Genomic DNA, 23,577 nt, shown 5'->3' on the forward strand with positions numbered 1-23,577 from the left:
CTCACCTCTACTGATGAAGCCTATTCAGTAATCCGATGACCTCTGATCATTTTAAATATCATATGTCTGAACTGTTCTAAGGATGAATATTCCTGTCAAACCCTTTATGCAGAAATTTGTGGTGCTATTACCAGAAAGTATCAAACTGAATTACTTACATTTGAATTAAAATGATCTATTACCTGAAGCCAACATGTCATTAATTAGAACAAGGAATCGTTCATCTGGTATTTGAGCATCTGTATGAAGGAATACTGTGCCAATATTCTTCACTCCAACTTTAATGTATAAAGCTGCAATGTCACTCTGTGTGATCATTAAGATAAAAAGTAGTAAGGAACTCATAAGTCAAAACATGGTTGCCTTTTTTTAGTAATCAGTAATCAGAATTCTTACCCTGAGATCGGGAATGCCATAATTCTTCCGTAGTGTAATCTGAAACACCTCCAGTGAGCTGAGAAATGCAGCCAAACGACACAGGCTTTGTTTGCCACTTCCACCAACGCCAACTAAAAGGGCATTGCCTCTTGGAGCCTCCAATATGCGACTTATCCGACAACTGGGCCAATTAAAAATTACTATCTTAGTAAAAACATTTTTCAGTCAAGCATTTAATGCAAGGCTAAAACTGCAACAAATCAGATCAAATTAAAATGCTTTCCCTGGTAAGCAGGAATGGAAACTTCTTATGTTACCAGAAAAACATATTTCACTAAGTACTGTTGCTTCATACATTATATCAACTCATATAAAAGTGGTAAATTAAGATGTCTTTAATGTTTCTAATATGGAATGCACCTTTAATTAGCCCCTTAATTTACAAGTGCAGTTGGAAAACAGGAACTTCAAAAGTAGCTAAATTTATCTTAAACCTGAATAAAACTGCATTCAGCCTGGAGTTGTTATTTTTAATAGATTTACATTTGGGATCTGGCCATTACTAGCAGGACTGAAATTTAGTGCCCATTTCTAGAGACAGTGGTCATGGTGAGACTTCCTTATGGACCTCTGCACATAGAGGTTTGATCAAACTAAGTGGTGTCCTAAGCCACTTCAGAGAGCAGTTAAAAGTCAACCACATTGACGTGGGACTGGAGTCCCATTTAGGACAGATTGGGTAAGGACAGTTCAGGGTCTCTTTTTTTCTATTGATACTAACATTTGCTTTCAATTGTTAGTCCAGGGGATGGGTTTTCATGGTCCCGACTGGGACCAAATGGAGACGGGACTAAAGAAATTGCTGCCCAGCAGAATGGCCAGCGGTCACTCCTCCTTTCCTGCCCTCGGCGGTTTTCACAAGGGCAAAGAAGCTGGCCCAATAATGTACCTGCTTCTATTAATCAGGCAACTGACAGTGTTGTGGCCTCATTAAGAGCCCAGCCCAAGTAAATTTAATAATTTTCATAGGGGCAGCAAGGCTTTAGTGGCCAGTGGGTGTCACTGGCTGGGCCAGTGTTTATTGCCCATTCCTAGTTGCCCTTGAGAAGGTGGTGGTGAGCTGCCTTCTTGAACAGCTGCAGTCCATGTGGTGTAGGTACACCCACAGTGCTGTTAGGAAGGGAGTTCCAAGATTTTGACCCTGCGACAGTGAAGGAACGGAGATATATTTCCAAGTCAGGATGGTGAGTGGCTTGGAGGGGAAATTCCAGGTGCTGGTGTTCCCATCTATCTACTGCCCTTGTCCTTCTAGATGGTCATGGTCGTGGGTTTGGAAGGTGCTGTCTAAGAAGCCTTGGTAAATTCCTGCAGTGCATCTTGTAGATGGTACATACTGCTGCTACCGTGTGTCAGTGGTGGAGGGAGTGCATGTTTGTGGATGGGATGCCAATCAAGTGGGCTGCGTTATCTTGGACAGTGTCAAGCTTCTTGTGTGTTGTGGGAGCTGCACTCATCCAGGCAAGTGGAGAGTATTCCATTACACTCCTGACTTGTGCCTTGTAGATGGTGGACAGGCTTTGGGGAGTCAGGAGGTGATTTACTCAACACAGGATTCCTAGCCTCTGACCTGCTCTTGTAGGCACAATATTGATATGGCTAGTCCAGTTCAGTTTCTGGTCAATGGTAACCCCCAGGATGTTGATAGTGGGGGATTCAGTGATGGTAATGCCATTGAACATCAAGGGGTGCTGGTTGGATTCTCTCTTGTTGGAGATGGTCATTGCCTGGCACTTGTGTGGCACGAATGTTACTTGTCACTTGTCAGCCCAAGCCAGGATATTGCCCATGTCTTGCTGCATTTTATCATGGACTGCTTCTGTATCCGAGGAGTTGTGAATGGTGCTGAACATTGTGCAATCATCAGTGAATATCCCCACTTCTGACCTTATGATGGAAGGAAGGTCATTGATGAAGCAGCTGAAGATGGTTGGGCCTAGGACACTACCCTGAGGAACTCCTGCAGCGATCTCTTAGAGCTGAGATGACTGACCTCTAACAAGCACAACCATCTTCCTTTATGCTAGATATAAATGATTGATTGGAGGCCAGAAGAATTTGAAAGATAAGTGAAATTGTTTTGCCTCCTTTACAGTTCACCATTAAATGCTGCAAAATGAGTTCTATTTATGTTCAGTAAGCTGAGTTATGACAGTGCTGTGATTGGAAGATGTAACTGCCCTTTAAAGAATATGTTTACCAGATGGTTTCTTCTGCCAACTGGCAAGTTGTCAAATAAAAGATCAACATTATAAATGTGGAAAAGTCTCCAGATGAGTTGAAGGACTTCATCTAATGGATATAAAGGTAGAAGAGTACATTTCACATTATTGAAAGGGTAACCTAGAATTATAACAAAATTTAAATGTTCCACCATTTCCCATTGCTTTTATGCATTCAGTCTAGACATCTGTTGAGGTACTAACTCTGAAGTCTGTTTACTCAGGGAGTCCTATGGGCTCTTGGCTGCAATCCAACTGCCGAATGCTTTTACAAGGGCTTCATATTATTTAAAAAGCTGTTTTGAAGAGCCTACTTCTTTACAAAGGGAGTTTTACGGCTATCCAATGGCTTCCAACTGATATAATAGGGTTTGTGAGTTCAGTTCATGAAGTTCATTATGGGTGATGAGTTGAGAGAGTGGGTGGTGAGGGCAGTGAGGGGGTGAGGAGAATGATGGGGTGATGGGGTGAGGGGGTGAGGAGGATGAAGAGTGTGGATGAGGGAAGTGAGGGGGTGTGGCTTAGGGGATTGGTTTAAAGTGGTCAGAAGTTTCAACTGGACATTGGTGAACATCTGTCTTGGAAGAACGGGGCTGAGGTCTTTTAAGAATGAATGCAGGTATTTTAACTTGCCCACCCTGGACTTGGCCTGCCTCGGCAGCCCATCTCCTGGTCACGTTGCACCTGGACCTCCGGAAGATTCTACCTGTTCGTGAGACGGAGATAGGATTGCAATAACAGGATTAATCCCATCTCCTGATTTCTGTTTCTGACATGAAAATCTGGGTCCATGTCTCCAAGTTGGTAGCCCAGCATCATAATGACCAATTACTACACCCATAATTTTAAAGCAGTATTTTCTTCTCAGAGTTTGGGTGAGCTGGTTAAAGATTATGTAATAAATTTACCAACTGATAGTCACCTAAAGGAATATGTTATTCAATTTATAAAATTAAGGGCACTTCCAGATGGTACAGCCAGAAAATATTAAGACCCAGAAATTGGAATGCTCCCAAATCAGGAATCCATCCAGGTGCAATACATGCTGCACATTGAGGCCCACAACATGATCATGGCAAATTGATTTGATGGCCTGATTAGTATAGTAACAATGGGCTACAGGCACTAGTTGAGGCCCCAAAGACAGTTAGGTGATTGTAACGTTGGGGATGGGTAAGAAGGATAGAGTGATAACAAGATGAGACTTCGGGATATTGACCAAGGGCCAGTGAGTTCGGCACAAAAGCCACTGATGGTCTACAGTGGCCTGCATTTTAATATGACGTCAAGAGGATCTTCTATGCATTTTTTTTAAAGAGGTGCCTTTCTGGGGTGAGCTCCAGTCATCTTTTTGAGGCTGCCTGTAAACCAAGTAACCCTGAATGCAGCAGGCCAGGTCCCTCATGAGTATATTCAAGGGGTCTAATGCAGATTTTAGGTGGCTTCCAGGGATGTCTCTACAGTTTCCAATTGATTATGGTATTGAATGTACTTATGCCATGGAAACTTAGCTCCTTAAGTTGAACTCCTTTGGACATGTTTTCCACTCAGAAAACCCTGATTTCAGCTCCTAGTATTTGGTACAATTTTTACGCAGATTTTTCCTGGAAACATAGTTTTCACTACAGTGGATATTTCTCCTGTGTCCTTGCATTTTAACAAGAAAACTTATCTACTTTAAGAACTTCTTTTTTGTACAAGGTTAGTAGCTTTTTTCTATTCCAGAAAACTATTGTTAATTAATCTAAATGAGCTGGTCAGTAATCATTTACAAAGATATTAAAGCATCCAAAATCTTGATCTTATTAAATGAAATATTGAAGATCAATTATTCTATTCTACTTCATCAGTTAGCAACAGTATGTGCATAAGAATTTCACCACACTGTTTAAAAGTCTGATAAGTGGAAAATGTTATGCAGAAGATTTCATATATCTCCAGTGTTCAGCTGTCAACTTCAGGAACTCAAAATTAACCAATTAGAAAATAATATTCTGCTTAAGATAATTTAGTCTGAAGTATAATTTATTATTCAGTCTTGAAAGAAAAGGAAATATACAGAAAGATCAGTTACTTTACATAAAAGATTAATGGAAGTATGGTAACATAGTGGTTATGATATTGGACGAGTGATCTAGAGGCCTGGGCTAATAAGCCAGTGACATGAGCTCAAATTTCAGCACAGTGGCTGGGAAATTTAAATTCAGACATGGGGCAGGAAAAGTTCAGCACAATCTGGCTTCTCAGTGCATTTGGGCATAATTATTTGATCCAAAAAAATCTTTGTATTTAAAAAATTTCTAATGTCATCCAATTGAAGAGCTGCTCTAAGTTTTAAGGGTTTCTGATGTTGGATCACCATTTAATATAATCTACAACAACATTTTGGACCTGTCCCAAAGATATTTGTATGGTGAGGATGGGTAAAGTCTGTGGAGCTCTGTTCATCAATATTCAAACGAGCAACTATAAGTTCTATCTCTATCTTGATGACAAGACCAGCCAAACACAGACAGTCAACAATTGTCTGCTACAGGGATCGCTGCTCACACCAACCTTTCTCAGCAGCTCTATGATGGACATGATTTGCACTAAATCCTGGAATTTTGTCCATGCTGATAGCATAGCACTGCTGATGCAGCCACCAACACTAGAGGAAGCAAGTAGGATGCTCACAAATGACCTGAGCTTACTGGAATGCTGCTTTCATTCCTGGTGTCTCCACCCCGACCTAGAGAAAGTAGTTGTGTCAGCATTCCATCTGACCAACATCTCAACAGGAAAGAACTGATCGTTTTTTTCTGTGTAAGGCGACTGTCTCATGAGAGAGATTGAGAGCAGAGCCGAAGACTTAAAAGAGTGTGAGAGGAGGCGAGACAGGGAGTGGACCTGATGCTGTTGCTGGTGGTGGGGCTCAGTCTGTGGACTGTCTGCATTTGGAGAGAATCAAGTGTGACATCACAGGGAACCAGGTAATTCAGGTAATTGATTGGTTGGTGAGTAATTTGCTCATTTTGCTCGCTTATCTTTTAAGAACTAGTACAAATTATTAGTAATTGTTAAGTTTTATTATTAGTTTCATAGTAGCAGTAGTAAAGCTATTGAGAGTAGTAGGGTTTATTAATGAAAATTAATTAAAAAAAATAATAAATCAATGAGCACATAATAAAGATAGCAGGACAGGTGATGTGTTGCGAAGGCATATTGTGGGAGTTCTTGGATGTCACTGTGATCCAAGGCAAATACGTCTGCAGTAAGTGTCAGCGGGTTGAGGAGCTTTGGCTCAGAGTCATTAAGCTGGAGACAAGCTGCGGACACTGCGATGCATCAGGGAGGGGGAAAGTTATTTGGAAACTTTGTACCAGGAGGCGGTCACGCCCCTTAGGCTAGGCAGATCTTTAGAGTTGGTCACTGGTCAGGGACAGGAAGTTGTGATGGTGAGTCAGGCAGGTAAAGGAATCCAGCAGGAGTGATGGAGGAGCCTCAGTCCCTGACTTTGTCCAACAGGTACGAGGTGCTTGCTACCTGTGTGGATGAGGAGAAGGACTACAAGGTGGATGAGCAGATTGGCCATGGCACCATGGTGAAGGATGCTATTCAAGTAGGGGAGCAAAGAGAATGTGATAGTGATAGGAGACAGTATAGTTACAGGGATAGATACTGTTTTTTGCTGCCACGACTGGGAGCTCCAAAGGTTGTGCTGCCTGCCTCATGCCAGGGTTAAGGACATTGGAGAGCAACTTGGAGTGGGAAGGGGAGGATTCAGTTATCATGGTACACGTGGGAACCAATGACATCGGTAGACCCAGGAATGATGTTCTGCTAAAAGAATTTGAGGAGTTAGAGTCCAAATTAAAACGCAGGACATCAATGGTAATAATCTCTGGATTCTTACCTGAGCCACATGCCAAATGGCATAGGGTTAAGCAGATTAGAGAAATAAATGCGTAGTTCAAACAACGGTATGGGAAGAAGGGGTTTCGATCAGAATGTTTTTGTGACAGTTTTTTGGACCAATACATTTTGGAGCCAGCTAGGAATGGAGCTGTCTTAGATCTAGTATTGTGTAGTGAAGCAGGGTTAATTAGTAATGTAGTAAAAAGATCCACTGGGGAAATAGTGTTCTTAATACCATTGAATTCCAGGTTAAATTTGAAACTGACACATTCCAATCATAAACAAGACCTTAATATTATTATATTCAATCATGGGATATGGGCATTTCTGGTTAGGCCAGCATTTATTGCCCATCCCTAATTGCCCTTGAGCTCCCTTCTTGAAACGGTGCAGTCCATATTCCTTATAGGCTTTCTAGTGATTGTGATACAATTGAGTGGCTTGTTAGACCATTTCAGAGGGCTTTTAAGAGTCAACCACATTGCTGTGGGTCTGGAGTCACACGTAGGCCACACCAGGTAAAGGGTGCAGATTTCCTTCCCTCGAGGGCAGTAGTGAACCAGATGGGTTTTTACAACAAAAATCAAAAATGGTTTCATGGTCATCATTAGACTTTTAATTCCAGATTTTTAAAAAATTCAAAATACACCATCTGCAATGGTGAGATTCAAATCCAGGTCCCCGGAGCATATTACCCTTGGTCGCTGGATTACTAGCCCAGTGACAATATCATTATGCCACCACCTTCCCTTAAACAAGGCTAAATACATAGGTATGAGTGGACAACTGGCTAAGGTAAATTGGGTCGATGGACTAAAAGGCTTGGCTGCAAATTAACAGTGGGAAATTTTTTTTTACATTCGAAATATCCAACAAAAATACATTCCATAGATAAACAAAAACTCAGCAAGAAAGTCCCATCAGTGGCTCACTCATGAAGTTGGGGGTAGTATTAGATTAAAAGAAGCTTACAATATTACAAAAAACAGTAACAAGTCTGAGGTTTGGGAGTACTTTAGAAATCAGCAAAAGGCAATCAAAAAGTTGATTAAAAAAAAGAGTAAATTAGCCAGATTGTAACAACTTTTATAAGCATATAAAAAGAGAGTATCCAAAGTTAACATTGGTCTGTTAGAATCAAAGATAAGAAAAATTGTCATGGGGAGTGACGAAATGGCAGAAGCATTGAACAAATATTTTGTGTCTGTCTTCACAGTAGAAGGCACAAGTTTCATTCCAGAAATGATTGGTAAACTCAGGGCTTAACCAGAGTGAGGAAATTAGGGAGTTAATATCAACAGAGAAAAAGTATTGGAGAAACTTAAGGAACTAAAATGTGACAAATCCCTGGGGCCTACACCCTAGGGTTCTAAAGAAGACAGCTGCAGAGATAGTGGATGCGCTGGCTGTAATTTTCCAGAATTCATTGGATTTGGGAACAGTAGCATCAGATTGGAAGTTGGCAAATGTTACTCTGCTTTTCAAGGAAGGAGCCAGAGAGAAAACAGTGAACAACTGGCCAGTTAGCCTAACATCAGTTGTTGGGAAAATGCTGGAATCTATTATGAAGGCAGTGTTAACAATGTACTTAAAAAAGCACAGTATGATTAGAACAAGTCATCATGGTTTTACTAAAGGAAAATCCTGTTGAACACAATTATTAGATTTGCTGAGATCAAAACTCGTAAGGTAGATAAAGAGGAACAAGTAGATATAGGGCAGAATCTTTGGCTCGGCAAACGTCACTGCATGTCATTCAGATTTTCAGTTCGGTGGCGCATACCCGAGTCAGCTGCGCGCCCGACGAACTATCAAAGGCCTATTAAGGCCAGTTAACTGTCAATTAAAACAATAAACTGAGCTGCCCGTCCAACCTTAAGGTTGGCGGGCAGGCGAAGAGCTCAAGCGGCCTTCGCATTTTTCATGGAGACTCATCCACGGGTGGGATGCGGTTTCATGAAGGCTTTTAAAGGTTTGAAAATAATTTTAATAAAATTCATAGACATGCCCCAGCTCATGTGACAGCAGCTCTGTGCCTCAGGGACATTTCTGCGCGAAAGAGCGCAGGCCCTGAGTCAGGCAACCGCCCCCCCTCCACCGCCCGCACAGGGAGCACTCAGCGTTTCTGGGTGCACGTCACACTGGGCTGGCATTAATTGGCCTGCCCCCATAATATGGCGGCACCGAGCCGACTATGGGCAGCGATTAGCTGTGCACATGCCCATGCCGGGTCCCGCACAACCCTCCCCAATGGGATGAAAATTCTCCCTATAGTATACCTGGGTTTCCAAAAAGGCTTTCGATATGGTGCCACACAAAAGATTAATAGGCAAGATAAGGGCTCATGGAGTTGGAGGTAACATTTTAGCATGGATAGAGGATTGGTTAATAGGTGGGAAGCAGAAAGTGGGCATAAATAGGACGTTTTCAAGTTGGCAGGTAGTGAAAAGTGGAGTACCACAAGGGTCAGTGCTGGAGACCTCAGCTATTTACAATCTATATTAATGACTTAGACAAAGAGACAGAGATTAACGTATCAAAGCTTGCTGATGATACCAAACTAGATGGGAAGATGAGCTGTGTGGAAGACACAGAGAGGCTGCAAAGAGATATGGATTGGTTAAATGAGTGGGCAACAAGATGGCAGATGGAGTATAATGTAGGGAAATGTGAAGTTATTCACTTTGCTTGAAAGAATAGAAGAGCCTAATATTTTTTAAAAGGTGAGCATCTTTTACGTGTGGTTATTCAAAGAGACTTGGGTATGCTCAGATAAGAAACACAAGAAGTTAACATACAGGTACAGCAAGGAAGGCAAATGGCATGTTGACCTTTATTGCAAGGGGATTGGAGTACAGGAATATAGAAGTCTTGCTAGGTTTGTACAGGGTTTTGGTGAGACCACATCTGGAGTACTGTGTGCAGTTTTGGTCTGCACATTTAGAAGATATACTTACATTGCAGGCAGTACAGAGAAGATTCACTAAATTGGTCCCTGGGATAATGGGATTGTCCTATGATGAGAGGCTGAGCAAACTGGATCTATTTTCTCTATAGTTTAGAAGAATGAGAGGTGATCTCATTGAAACCTACAAGATTCTGAAGGTGCTTGATCGGGTAGATGCTGAGAGATTATTTTCGCTGGTCAGGGAATCTAAAATGCAGGGGCACAGTCTCAGGAGAAGGGGCTGATCACTTAGGACAGAGATGAGGGGAAATTACTTCACTCAAAGCTTTATGAATGTCTGAAATTCTCTGTCCAGAGAGTTTTGGCTACTCCATCACTGAATACATTTAAAGCTGGGAAAAAGTGGGGAATCAAGGGATATGGGGAATGGGCAAGGAATTGAGTTGAAACTCAAGACCATCCATGATCGTATTGAATGGCAGAGCAGTCTTGAAGGGCCATATTGGCTATTCTGCTGCTATTTCTTGTATTCTTCTGCTCTCACCCATGACATAAGAAGAAAATAACTTAATAAATAGAAGCTGGAGTAGGCTATTTGTCCCTTTGAACCAGCTTTGCCATTAATTCAAATCATGGCTGTTCTACTACCTTAACTCTACCTTCCTACACTATCCCAATATCCCTTAATTCCCTTAATATCTAAAAATCTATCAGCCTCTGTCTTGAATATATTCAGGGTCTGAGCATCCACAGCTCTCTGCGGTAGAAAGTTTCAACGTGAAGAGATTTATCCTCTTCTCAGCCTTAAATGGCCGATCTCTTATTCAGAGACGGTGGTCTGATTTTCATGTCAGAGGCAGGTATCGGGACATAGAATTAATCATGCCATTGTGATCTCAACTCTGTCTCGAGACTGATAATAGGTGGGATCTTCCGGGGGTCCAGGCTGTAAGTGCCCTGTAGGCAGGCATACCACCAATATTCCCAAAAAAGCCTCAGCTTGATGCTTCTGAGGCAATCAATGGCTCATCTGTATTCAGTTGAATCTCTGACCACTTTAAACCCTCTCCCTCACCCTCATCTCTCTGCCCCTCACTCCCCAAACCTCAATTCTTCAGCCCTCACCTGCTCACATTCAAACCCTCACCCACCTCACTCTCTCAGGCTCACCACCTCACCACCCTCACACCATTATTCCCATTGCCCCCTCACCCCCTCATTTCCCATATCTATCCTCACCTCCATACCCTCACCACCACAACCTCTCACCCCCACCCTCACCTCTCAAACCCCCTCACCCTCACCTCCTCACCCATTATCCACTTTATGAACAAAATTCACAAGCCCTATTGTAACAGTTGGAAATCATTGAATAGTGCATAGAACTCCCTGAGTAAACAAACAGACTCTTCAAACCAGTTGTGTAAACAACTTCAAGCACTTGTTAAATGATTAGGCAGTTGGACATCAGCTACGTGCCCATAAAACTCCAAGCAAACAAACAGACTTCAGAATTGCGATCTCAGCAGTTGTCTAGACCAAAGACATAAAAGCAATGGCAAAAGATGAAACATTTACACTTGGTTATTATACTAGACTCTTCCTCCTTCAGGTGCATGTCCTAAGAGAGTACTGGCAACCAAGAACATTCATTGGATTGGTCCATGATTATACATGGCAAAGTACTGCAGCAGTTTGCTGTTGCTTTCTGCAGTATGGCTGACCAGGAGACTCTCCCACTCTTATTAACTGCCATCAGGCATATTGGAAGGATTTACAGATTATAATCAACCTGTTTGGCCATGTTATGAACACACCTTCCGTGACCATCAAGTCCCAGTGGAACTTGAACCCAGAGCTTCTGGTCCAGCAGTAGGGATGCTACCTCTGCACCACAAGACCTCCAATCATAGTAGGTTATCCTTTCAATAGGGTGAAATGTACATTTTATCCATCAAATAAACTTTTTAAACTCATCTGAAAACTTTTCCACATCTACAATGTTGATCATTTACTTGATAGCTTGCCAGCTAGCAGAGGTAACAATCTGCCAAACACATTCTTTAAGAGATAATTACATCTTCCAATCACAGTACTGATATAACTCATCTTACTAAACACAGATACAACTCATGCTACAGGACTTAATGCTGAATTGTAAAGGAGGCAAAGGCATATCACTTACTTTTTAAACTCTTCCCAACTCCAATCCATGGTTTACAACTCCATGCCGCTGGTGTAAAACGCAACAGCTATTAAAGTCCAGCCTCCTCAATGAAAATTGAAAGATTAGGGCGTGCTCTCAACAAGGCCAAAACACTGTTAGTTGCCTCGTTTACAGGAGTGAGCTCACTCCCTTGCCCACCCTCATGAAAATGGCCGAGATCAGGAACAGAGGCGGAACCTCTGGCTGCCCCATTCAGCAGTTATTTTTTTCTGGTCCCACCTCCATTTTGTCCCAATCGGGACAGGAAAATCTGGCCCTATGAATCTATGGACGTATGCTATGGCCCTCTGCCACCGAGGTTTTGCAAATGGAGGGGGAAGCCCATAAAATTCCCCAAGTGGCCTTTCTACAATCTATCGCTGGGTGGGGCCTAAGTAATGCCTTAACCAGCCAATTGTTGAGAAAATTTTGAGGCTTCTAGGAGGCAGTCAGGGAAGGGGGATGCCCTGCAGGTCACCCTGCTTGGGCCTTGGGTTGGAATGGTGGGGATGCCACCATCACTGGCTCCTTTTCCAGATCGGACACCTTCCTCAAGATATGGCCCCCCTGGGTGCTCCTTCCCCACCTAGACTTGTCATCAGGAACCCAACCTCCTCTCCCCGCCCCCCCCGCCATGTCACCCCCACTGTGAGACCCCATACCTACCTGGTTCTGTGGGCTCCAGCATTTAGAATCTGGGGACTGCATGTAGTCTCAGCAGTGCTCACTATTCCCTGTGGCACTGCAGGGATTACATAGCTGCCAGCCATTGGGACTTCCTCCCAAGTGATGGGCAGAAGTTCCATCTCCAGCCATTTAATGCTGCACAGAGCGTTAAATGGTGCTGGGTGGCTGTGATTTGCGGGGCAAGAAAACCAGCCATCCTCAAGGGCAAACATGTCCTTCCTTACTTAAGTAGTAAGCCATAATTGTACACAGTACTTCAGGTCTGGCCTCACTAGTGCTCTGTGTAAGTAAGACTTCTTTACTTTTCTACCCCAATTCCATTGTTTTTTTTTCATTTATTCTTTCATGGGATGTGGACATCACTGGCAAAGTCTAATTGCCCTTGAACTGAATGGCTTGCTAGGCCATTTCAGAGGGAAGTTTAGGAGTTGAGTCAACCATATTCCTGGGACTGGAGTCACTTGTGGTCCAGGCTAGGTGATGATGACAGATAAACCAGATGGGTTTTTACAACAATTGATGACAGTTTCATAGTTAGCATTACTAAGACTAGCTTTTAATTTCAGGTTTTTTTTGTTTGAAATTGAATTCTAAATTCCACCAGCTGCTGAGGTGGGATTTGAACAGAGCATTAGCCTGGGCCTCTGGATTGCAAACCAGTCACATTAACACTATGCCACCATCTCCCCATAGTGCAATAATGTAATTTTGCAATAAAAGCTAACATACCATTTGCCTTTGTGATAGCTTGTTTTACCTGCATGTTAACTTTCTGTGATTCATGCACAATCCAGAAATCCCATCCAAAATAGTTGGATGTCACCGTGGACAGAACCCTTGCCTAATGGCCCCATCTCATCAACACTAGCCAAAAAGTAAGAACTAGGATTAACCTGATCTGAAAACTCACTGGGACATCAGGGGGGAGCATGGCCAGTTAACTCAGTACTGCAAATGGGGCTCTAGCCTACTCTGCTCTGCAGCCACCAAACAAAGATTGTTTGTGTTCAGCTAATTGTCACCATGAGAATGATGTCAGGGGTGATTAATCCACTCCAACTGAGTGGCTTCGAGTGCTGTCCCATATTGTCCCTCCTGCCATTTTTCATGATGCCATTGTGCTTCATGAGATGGAACAGCTCATAAGCAAGAAAAGCTCATGAGTAACCCTGGCTTTCCCATTTAAGAAGACTGGAAAAACCCACCACAGATGTGCTTAAAGTTGTATGGGCCATTTTGGGAAACAGCAGGATTATTCACAGGGCAGGATTTTTACCTCGTCAGGCAGGCACCACAGGCAGGCCCAGGAGTGGTGCGATCGGACCCTGACCATGATTTCACACTAGCTGGCCAATTAACACTGCATTGCTGAGTGTCACCGGGTTGGGCAGGAGGAGCGCATGCAGGGAAGTTTGTGCATGCGCGCGAGTGGGCGCACTGAAAGTTCACTGAAGGCACAGAGCTGCCTCAGGGAGCTGAAAATTTTTAAAAACATAAATAATTTTAAAATGTTAAAAACATGTCCCCTCATGTGACTCTGTGAAATGAGCAGGGACATGTTATAAATCAGATTTCAACATTTTTATTTCCCTCCTGTGAATGAGGTTTCATAAAAAATCCAAAGGCTGCTTGGTCTTTTCGCCCGCCGGCCAACCAAACGGTTGCTCTTGGAGCCACAGTATTTATATGGCTAGTCTTGTTCATTTTCTGGTCAATGGTAACGCCCAGGATGTTGATAGTGGGAAACTTAGCGATTGTAATGCCATTGAGCGTCAAAGGGCGATGGGTAGATGCTCTTTTGTTGGAGATGGTCATTACCTGGCACCTGTGTGGCATGAATGTTACTTGCCATTTGTCAACCCAAGCCTAGATATTGTCCAGGTCTTGCTGCATTTGGACTGCTTCAGTATCTGAGGAGTCGTGAATGGTGCTGAACATTGCACAATCATCAGCAAATATCTCTGACCTTATGACGGAAGGAAGATCATTGATGAAGCAGCTGAAGATCCACAGATGGGAGGTACTGGATGACCCAAAGTGCGATTGTGGCCATGAAGTCCCAGACCATGGAAGATATCACATCAATCTTCCGTTTAGGAATGCACGTTATTTCTCCACCCCGTATCTCAGGAGGCCAAGGAATGGATAGTCAAAGTAGACATCCCAAAATAACTTTTCCCATCATACTAAAGTAGTGGTGTGAAGCTCCCTGTGGTGGATAAAGCCTTGCAAGCAGTATTTGCAGGTTAGAAAAGCAGATCCCTATGCAGCACAATGCATTTCATTTGCACTTGTTTTCCTAATGTCCATTTGTACCAGCAGAATGTGGGCTTCACTGTGGTACTCGAGAGTAGGGAAAGGGCTTTTTTGCCATTTCACATGAAGTAGTTTGTGCCACAATTCATTTAGTGGTGTTGCACAAATATATAACAACAGCTTGTATTCATATAGCACCTGTAAATTGATAAACGGTTCTAAAATTTGACAGTCAAACATATAAGACAAAGTCAGTGCAGATGACAAAAAGCTTGGTCAAAAAGGTGGCTTTAAGGAGCATCTTAAAGCAGGAAAATGAGATAGAAAGCGAGAGAGGTGTAGGGAGGGAATTCCAAAGCTTAGGGCCTTGACAGCATGGACATCAATGGTGGAGCAATGAAAATTGGAGATACTCCAGAGGCCAGAATTACAGAAGTGTAGATATCTCCGAGGATGGTGAGGCTGGAGGAAATTACAGAGATGGGAAGGGGTGAGGCCATGAAGGGATCTGAAACAAGGATGAGAATTTTAAAATCAAGTTGTTGCTTAACCAGGGGCCAATGTAGGCCAGCAAGCAGAGGGGTGATGGGTGAATGGGGTTTGGTGTAAGTAGACATGGGCAGCAGAAATTTGGATGACCTCAAGTTTACAGAGGGTAGACTATGGGAAGGTGGAGACTAGAGAGGGATGCATTAGGATAGTCAAGTTTGTAAGTAACAAAGGCATGAATGAGGGTTTCTACAGTGGATGAGCTGAGGCAGTGATAGAGCCAGGCAATGTTGTGGAGATGGAAATTTCTGCTCTTCCAGTAGTGGATGTTGGACAACCAGTCTGATGATATAGAGACAGTGGAAGGGCTGAGAGAAGTGGTGACGAGATAGAGCTGGGTGTCATCAGCGTATGTGAAAATTAATGCTGTGCCTTTGGATGATGTGGCTAAAGGACAGCAGGTAAATGAGAAATGAGAGGGAGTCAAAGATATATCCTTGGGGGACCCCAAAGATAACAGTTTGGGATTAGGAAGAGAAGCCATCACAGGTGATCTCTGGTTATGATTACAAAGATAAGAATGGAACAAGGTAAATGTAGTCCTACCCAGTTGGATGATGGTGGAGAGATGAAAGATCAGGTGATCGACCGTGTTGATGGGTGCAGACAGGTCGAAGAGGAGTAGGAGGGATGGTTTATCTTGGTCAAAGTCAAACCAGATATAATTTGTGGCTTTGATAAGAGCCCTTTCAGTTGCAAGAATGGAAGCCTGATTGGAGGGATTCAAATATGGACTTCTGGGAATGATGGGCATGGATTTGGGAGGCAACAGCGCATTCAAAGACTTGGGAGAGGAAAGGGAGGTTAGAGATGGGGTGGAAGTTTGTATGGACAGAGGATTCAAGGCTTGTTTTTCTTTGGAGGCGGGGTGAAAGAAGTTGAAAGGACACCAGGTTTGAAAAAGAGAAAGACAGTACCTGAAAACAGAGAAGTGCTAACAATATCAGCTAACATGGAAACCAAGAGAGACAGTTGGGTGCTCAGCATTTTAATGAGATTAAGGTCAATTGACAAGATGAGTCCAAGATAGTATGAGAGGGGATAGGAAAGAAACTAAAGAATGATGTGAGGTAATAATGATAATAATAAAAATGATAAGAATCTCTCCTGTAGTTCATTCTACTTACATATGCTGCATGGCTTCTTTGAATAGGACAAGGTTCATCACTGCATGAAGTTCATTGTAATGTTCCAGGGCATCTGTAAGAATTCTATGTAGCTTTTTCCAATTAGTTACAGGCAAATATCGAGGCTCTCCAACACCTTGAGCAAAGTGGCAGTAAAGCAATGGCTTTTGGGTAAAAATATGTTCATCAATAACCTAAAGCCAGAATAATAACACATATCAGTAGCATTCACATAAGATTATTGTGTTCAAACATTAGCTTTACATTCTGATTAAATCTAATCAAATTAGGTATATGCCCAGCAAACAGATGAAATAATGATTTATTACACATTTCTATCTAATTTTCTTCATTGAAAGTAAAGATTAACAGCTGATCTTTTCCACTTACCTAGAAGTCTGATCATTGGGATTGAAGGTCAGAGGTGGCCCTGCTTCAGCGGACGGCAGGATTCTGGATGGCACATTGCCAGTGGCTGCCAATTAAAAGGCCATTGCTCGGGCTGCCATCCAATTTAGGATGGCGGCCTTCCCCCAAGAGATGCTGGCCCAGTCAGAGGGTTGGCAGCTCAGCAGTGTCATTGGTGACCATTGCTGAGGTTGCAATGGAAAGGGTGCGTCAGTGGCAGGACACCGTTGAAAAGAGTTAAGTTTGTTTGGGAGAAGCCAGGACCAGGCTAAAGTGGCTCAACTGGTCACCCAGCAGGGTTGCCAATGATCCTCCTGCTAGCAATATGCCATCACAGCAGGAAAATGTCAGGCTCCCTTCCTGACAGCTTCCATTGCCATATTGCCAGCCCTCCCATCATACCATCAGTCTCCAATAGACCAGGAAAATTCAGCTCTATAGATAGCTCTGTGGATAATTGAAGATACATTTCTGAATATTGTATTAAAACAAAAAAATTATCTAAGAACAAAATACTTTAGCTAAGCAGATGCAGACTCGAGATTCATTAAATTATAAATAATTCTCAATTTCATGATAAGCTTTGTTGTCCATTTCATTCATAAACTGGCAACCACAGTTACGCAAACAAAATATATCCATGTCCCTCACCTGCCCAAGTTACATAAAAAATTCTGGGTGGGATTTTCCCAACATTGCACTTGGTGCAGAGCAAGTGTGAAAAATGGCATTTTACCCACTGGTTGCAAAGGTGGTTTTTCGGGCTGTATCGTGTGCTCCCTACCTCATTAATTATGCACGCATGTGAAACATGCTGGGTCACAGGTGGGGGGTCTCTGATTTACCTGCCCTGCTGTCAGTCATTGCTTCCTCACTCCAGGTGCTGCATGTAAATGGCACCCCTGCGCAGCTTTGTCAATGTCTGCAGCCCAGGGCTGCGCAACAGAAAGCATGGCTCCCAAAGGTAAGAAGCATGCTGCTCTAAAATTTCGTGACCCTCACTAGAGCGCCTGCTGGAGGCAGCTGAGGCTCACCGTGATGTACTCTGCCCCTGTTCTGGCCTCAGGAGGTCCAGCAAGAGGTTCACCAGTCCATCTTCTCAAAGGCAATTAAGGATGGGCAATAAATGCTGGCCTTGCCAGCGACGCCCACATCCCATGAATGAATTTTTTATAAATCTGGCTTGGGAGGAGGTGGCAGCATTATCAGCGCCAACACCGTGTAGAAGAGGTCAGCCATCCAGTGCAGGAAGAGGATGAGATGAATGATCTCATCTGTTCTGCCAGGGTAACTCAACCATCTCATCACTCTCAACTCACATGCTCACAAGTCCATCACATATTTACTGGCACTCACGCACTCCCAACTCAAGGGACATTACCACTGACTCTCACACACACCCTCGCAATTCCATCTGGTCTCATCTCGTCTGGAGCTTGTGCCTTCATTAAAGTCCTTGGCTCCATTCACCACCTACACATGCCAGGCATCCTGATCATCTGCCCTGACAGGCATTTTGCTCACATTCTTTCCATCTGTTTTCATGCAGGACAAGCTTGCACGTAATAAAAGGGAGAGGTCCCAGACCGGGAGTGGAAAGCCCGACATCTAGGTCCTCAGGGAGTTCTAAAAACGTGCTACAGAGCTGGCCGGAGAGGATGTGGACCGTACCTGTGCTGATGGTGAAATGGGTGGCACACGCCCAAGTGAGGTTCCTGCACCAGCTCATCCATCAAACAATCATGCTGCGAATACTTTGTCTTGTTTTAGAGTCGGCTGCCATGCACTAATGATCTGTCCCTTCTTTCATACGCACCTCTGGAAAACTCCTGAGGGCATCCACAAGCCAGGCCCTCAGCTCTAACCTTGATGACACCTCGGAGGTGGAACCAGAGGACACTACAGCAGAAGACCCATCTCAGCACTCACCCACACCCTCCACCAGCACAGAGACACACACCTCAGTGGGACCGAATTCTAGAGCAGCCTTGGGGTCACAATCTGGCCAGCACAGCACACAATCTGGTCCACAGCAGATGGAGGCAGAGACATCCAAGGTCGCTGGCATTCGGAGGACTGCTGGAGGCCATGAGTCTGCTGAGTCCGAGTCAGATTATGAGCCTCTGGACTCGGTCCTCAAACAGATGCTGGAGCTGCAGTGACAATCACAGGAACATCAGGAAGGTGTGTCAGCTGCACTCCTCAGATTGCAAAGGACAATGGAGGAGCCTGTCTGCCTTCAGTCCGAGGTGACCGCGCCATCATGCCAATGTGCTGAGGTCAACACTGGCAGGTTGGCAGCCACCATGGAGACCTTGGTCCAGGACATCACTCCTGCACTGCTGCAGGAGTAGCAGTCCATCCCTGTACCCTTGGTGGCATCCAAAAGGAGCAGCAGGGCACATGGATCTCACTCCAGCTGTCCCTTCTCCTCAAGGAGTTAGCCAAGGCCCTTGGGCACTCGTAGGGAGGAGGACCAACAGCTGGACACCCGGGAGCCATTCAGCCAGGTGACTCTGGGACTCTCCAGCTGATCCAAATCCCCTCTTCCTGTGATCCCATCACCTCCAGCTCCACAGGATGAGGAGAGTGCACCTGGCCCACTGCAGGACATCCAAAACAGGCTGGGGCCCTCCAGGTCTTGGCCCTCCAGAGGACACCCACTAAGCTCATCACAGACAACAGGGCATAGCAGTCAGCAGACTGCCTCCACCTCCACTGTGGATGTTGGGGAAGCACTGAAATACAGCAGTAGGGTTAGGAAAGTTAAAAAGATTTAGGAGCATGGGTGTTTACAACATGCATAATATGTATACAAATGTAAATTGAATCACACTCATTTCACATCTCTACTTGTGTTTGTCTCCTTCTTACGATGAGCTGTGTTGCTGTTAATTAGGTGTGATACCATGGTCCCTCCCTGCACTTATCACAGGTGTTGTTATCATGGGCCTCTTGTCTGTGTAATGTGCTTCCATGGCACAGCAGCCCATGAATCGAAAGAGCCCTGCAATGGGTTTTTGTTTTATCACTGTTAATAATTTATTTATTAATAAAACCAGCCATGTTAAGGCCATGGGAACAAGTGCTTCTGTTTTGATGTTGATGGTTGTCACGGGGTGGAATTGTACCAGATTTGCACTAAGTGCGGTAGCGGGCAGATAAAATGACATCTTGCCCATCGCGATGGTGGGTTTTCACGCTGTATCAAACCCACGGCATTACTTATGCATTCCCGGGAAACACACTATTTCCGTGGGGGCCGGCTCTTATTCGCCCACTATGCCATCACCTCGTTGCTACATCATGCCAGGTGCTATATTTAAAGTCCAGCCTTGCACCCACATCTCAGTGCCTCCAGACCATGGCTGCTACAGGGAAGATGTCCATGAAAGGTAAAAAGGCTGCATAAGACCATAAGACATAGGAGCAGAAATTAGGTCAATTGGCCCATCGAGTCTGCTCCGCCATTCAATCATGGCTGATAAGTTTCTCAACCCCATTCTCCCGCCTTCTCCCCGTAACCTTTGATCCCCTTACCAATCAAGAACCTATCTCGGTCTTAAATACACTCAATGACCTGGCCTCCACAACCTTCCGTGGCAATGAATTCCATAGATTCACCATTCTCTGGCTAAAGAAGTTTCTCCTCATCTCTGTAAGCCTGAAGGTTTAGCATCGTGTCACTGGAGTGCCTTTTGGATGCTGTGGAAACCTGCCGTGATATCCTCTACCCTCGTTCTGGCAGCAGGGTGGGCAGTGGCATGACCAACCAAGTTTGGAAGGTGGTGGCAGCAGTGGGCAGTGCCAATGACCTTCAAAAGAAGACAGCCACTCAGTGTCGCAGGAGGACAAATGATCTCCTCCGTTCCGCCAGAGTAAGTCACTCTTCTCATCGCTCTCAACTCACACACTCACAAACTCATCACACATCCACTGGGATCCCACTCGCTGCCAGTTCAAAGGACATCACCATTCACTCTCTCACAGACATCTTCATTGTCCTCATCCCGTCCATGGGGCCAGTCACCATCCACACAGGCCAGGCATACTTAACATCTGGCCTGGCAAGCATCCTGGTTACACTCTCTCCATCTTTATTCATGTAGGTCAAGCTCGCACACAACAAAAGGGAGAGGTCGCAGACCGGTGGAGGAATGCCTGAAATCGGAGCCCTCACGGACTTTGAAAACAAAGCCATCCAGCTGGCTGGTGAGGATCTGGACCATTCCTGTAGCTGATGGTGAGGTCAGCAGCCTCTACCAAGTGAGGACTCAGCAGAGCAACATCCATCAGACAACCATGCTGTGAGTGATGTGTCCTGTTTCACAGGCCACTGCCATGCTAGTTACCTCCTCTTGCTTCTGCAGGCACATCTGGGAAACAGCCAATGGAGCCCACGAACCAGGGCCTCCAATCAAGCCCCAAAGGAACATCTGAAGAGGAATCTGAAGGCACCTTCATTGAAGTCCCATCACGACACTCACTCAGGCCTTCCACCAGTGCAGAGACACACACCTCGTGGGACCTAGCTTTAGAGTAGCCTCAGGATCACAATCTGGTAAGCACATCACACTGTCTGATCCACAGCAAGCGGAGGCAGGGACTTCCCAGGTGTCCGGTACATGGAGGGCTGCTGGAGGCCAGAAATTCACTGAGTCCGAGTCAGATGAGGAGCCTCTGGACTCGGTCATGTCACAGTTGCTGGAGCTGCAAAGACAAGCTCGGGAACATCAGGAAGGGATGTCCGCTCACTCCTCAGATTGCAAGGCATGATGGAGGAGTCCGTCTGTCTTCAAGCTGAGGTGATGGTGCCGGCATGCCAATGCCAATGTCAACACTGGCAGGATGGTGGTTACCAAGGAGACCTTGGTCCAGGACGTCTCTCCTGCACTGCTGCATGGGTTCAACTCCATCACTGATGCCATAGTTGGCCTCCAACAGTGTGTACGCAAGAAGGTGCCAGGCAGCTCGATTTCACTCCAGCTTCCCCTTCTCCTCAAGGAGTCACCTGGGGTCCTTGGGCACCCAAAGGGAGAAGGATCAGCAGATGTTCACCCCGGGGCCATCCATCCAGGTAACCTTGGGAGTGTCCGGCCTATCCGAATTCCCTTTCCCTGTGACCTCAGCAGCTCCAGCTCCACAAGTCGAGGTGGGTGCCACTGCTGCACAGCAGGACCCTGAAAGCAAGCTGGGTCCCCCTAGGCCCTCCAGAGGAAGCCCACCAAGGTCATCACAGACAATGGCATTGCAGTCAGCTGGCTGCCTCCACCTCTGCTGCAGATGCCCAGGGCACACCAAGACCAAGGCAGAGTTAGGAAAGTTAAGAAGATGTAGTTGCACAGCCTGGGCACAGGTGTTAATCACTTGTACATAATGTTCACTATTGTAAATAAACTCCCAAGAATATCTCCTTGCCTATGGCTCTTTGTTCTGATGAGCAGTGTTTGTGGCACTCAGATGTGTAACCTTTCTGCACAAGATAAAGGCAGGTGTCTCAGTCCAGAGTCTCTTCTCTGTGCTTTGTGCAGCCTTCAGACCAAAGTGATGGTCCAGCCTCACACTCACTGGACACATTACAGATGCCTGCACCTCGATGGTGTTTGTCACTGCTGCCCGAATGTAGGGGACAGGCACCACAGAGTTCTGTCATTCTCTCTGTGCTCTCAGCACCTCTAAGGTGAGGCTGCCCCCATCTCTCCAGCCTCTGTGACCAGTGACACTGTGCTCCTGAAGGGGTCAGATGCTGAAGGCGGACAAAGGATTAGATGCTACTAAAGTTTCATGACTGCGTCCCTATGATATGACACTGATGACAGAGCACAAGCGAGCTGCTCTCAGCCAAACCGCAGTCAGACATTCATAAAGGCTGTGTGAAGAGCTATGGAGTCTCCTCATTACATGTCGTCATCATCCTCCTGCAATTGAGCAACTATTTAGGGCCTCTACTGCACCTCCATGGTAGGAACATCATAACAGAGGGTATTCATGCTGCCATAAGTCAGACTGGAGTCAAACGTTCACAGATGCAATGTGAGGATCTCCTCACTGCACATCATCATCATCCTCCACAAAGCTATGAGGGCCTCATCTGGCCAGTACCAGGGCCTCATTCACGTTGTCACTGCCTTTGAGGACCTCCTCACCCTCATTCCCGTTGGAGTCCTTCCCATCCGAGGAGACCTCCAGCTTCTCCATCTCCTCCTCAGCCAGCTCCTCCCCCCTGTTGCACCACCAGGGCAGAGCAGGTGATGATGATGTGTGACACCCTCTGTGGACTATATTGCAGGGCTCCACCAGACTGGCCCAGGCACTGGAACCTCATTTTCAGCATCCCGATGGTTTGCTCCACCAAGGTGCGAGCAGCAGCATGAGCCTTGTTACACCTTCGCTCTGCTGCAGTCTGAGGCCATCGCACGGGTTCTGTGGGTTCCCCGAGGAGCCATCCCTGCAGCTTCTGTGGATCCTGGAAGACCCCAGGGATCTGTGACTTACTGAGAATGTAGGAGCTGTGCACACTCCCTGGAAACCGTGTGCACACCTACAGGATGTGTTTCTGGTGGTCCCACACCAGCTTTATATTTGGCAAATGGAAGCCCTTGCAGTTGATCTGGTTGACTGTGCGTTGTGACGAAGATCTGAGCACCACATGAGTGTAGTCGATGGCACCCTGCACCTGTGGGAAACCTGAGATCTGGGCAAATCCAATCGCTCTTGCATCCTGGCTGTCCTGGTCCTGGACGAAATGCACAAAGTTGTGTGCCCTTGTGAAGATGGCATCTGTGACCTCAGGGATGCATTTGTGGGTGGAGGCTTGTGAGATCCCACAGAGGTCACCTGTGGAGCCCTGAAAGGAGCCACTGGTGTAGAAATTGAGCGCCG

The 23,577-nt window shown here is 45.3% G+C and overlaps 1 protein-coding gene across 1 annotated transcript in view; it reads right to left on the minus strand.

Annotated features, from left to right (window-relative positions):
• Positions 1-23,577, minus strand: part of dnah9l (dynein, axonemal, heavy polypeptide 9 like) — a 393,205-nt gene that overhangs the window by 176,345 nt on the left and 193,283 nt on the right. Inside the window, exons 31-33 of the mRNA XM_041200867.1 lie at positions 16,288-16,481; positions 397-559; positions 183-306 (exon numbers count right to left, since the gene is read on the minus strand). Coding sequence (XP_041056801.1) covers positions 183-306; positions 397-559; positions 16,288-16,481 — 481 coding nt within the window. The remainder of the gene's footprint in view (positions 1-182; positions 307-396; positions 560-16,287; positions 16,482-23,577) is intronic.

This window comes from Carcharodon carcharias, chromosome 12, assembly GCF_017639515.1.
Source record: "Carcharodon carcharias isolate sCarCar2 chromosome 12, sCarCar2.pri, whole genome shotgun sequence".
In the NCBI taxonomy this organism is placed as follows: domain Eukaryota; kingdom Metazoa; phylum Chordata; class Chondrichthyes; order Lamniformes; family Lamnidae; genus Carcharodon; species Carcharodon carcharias.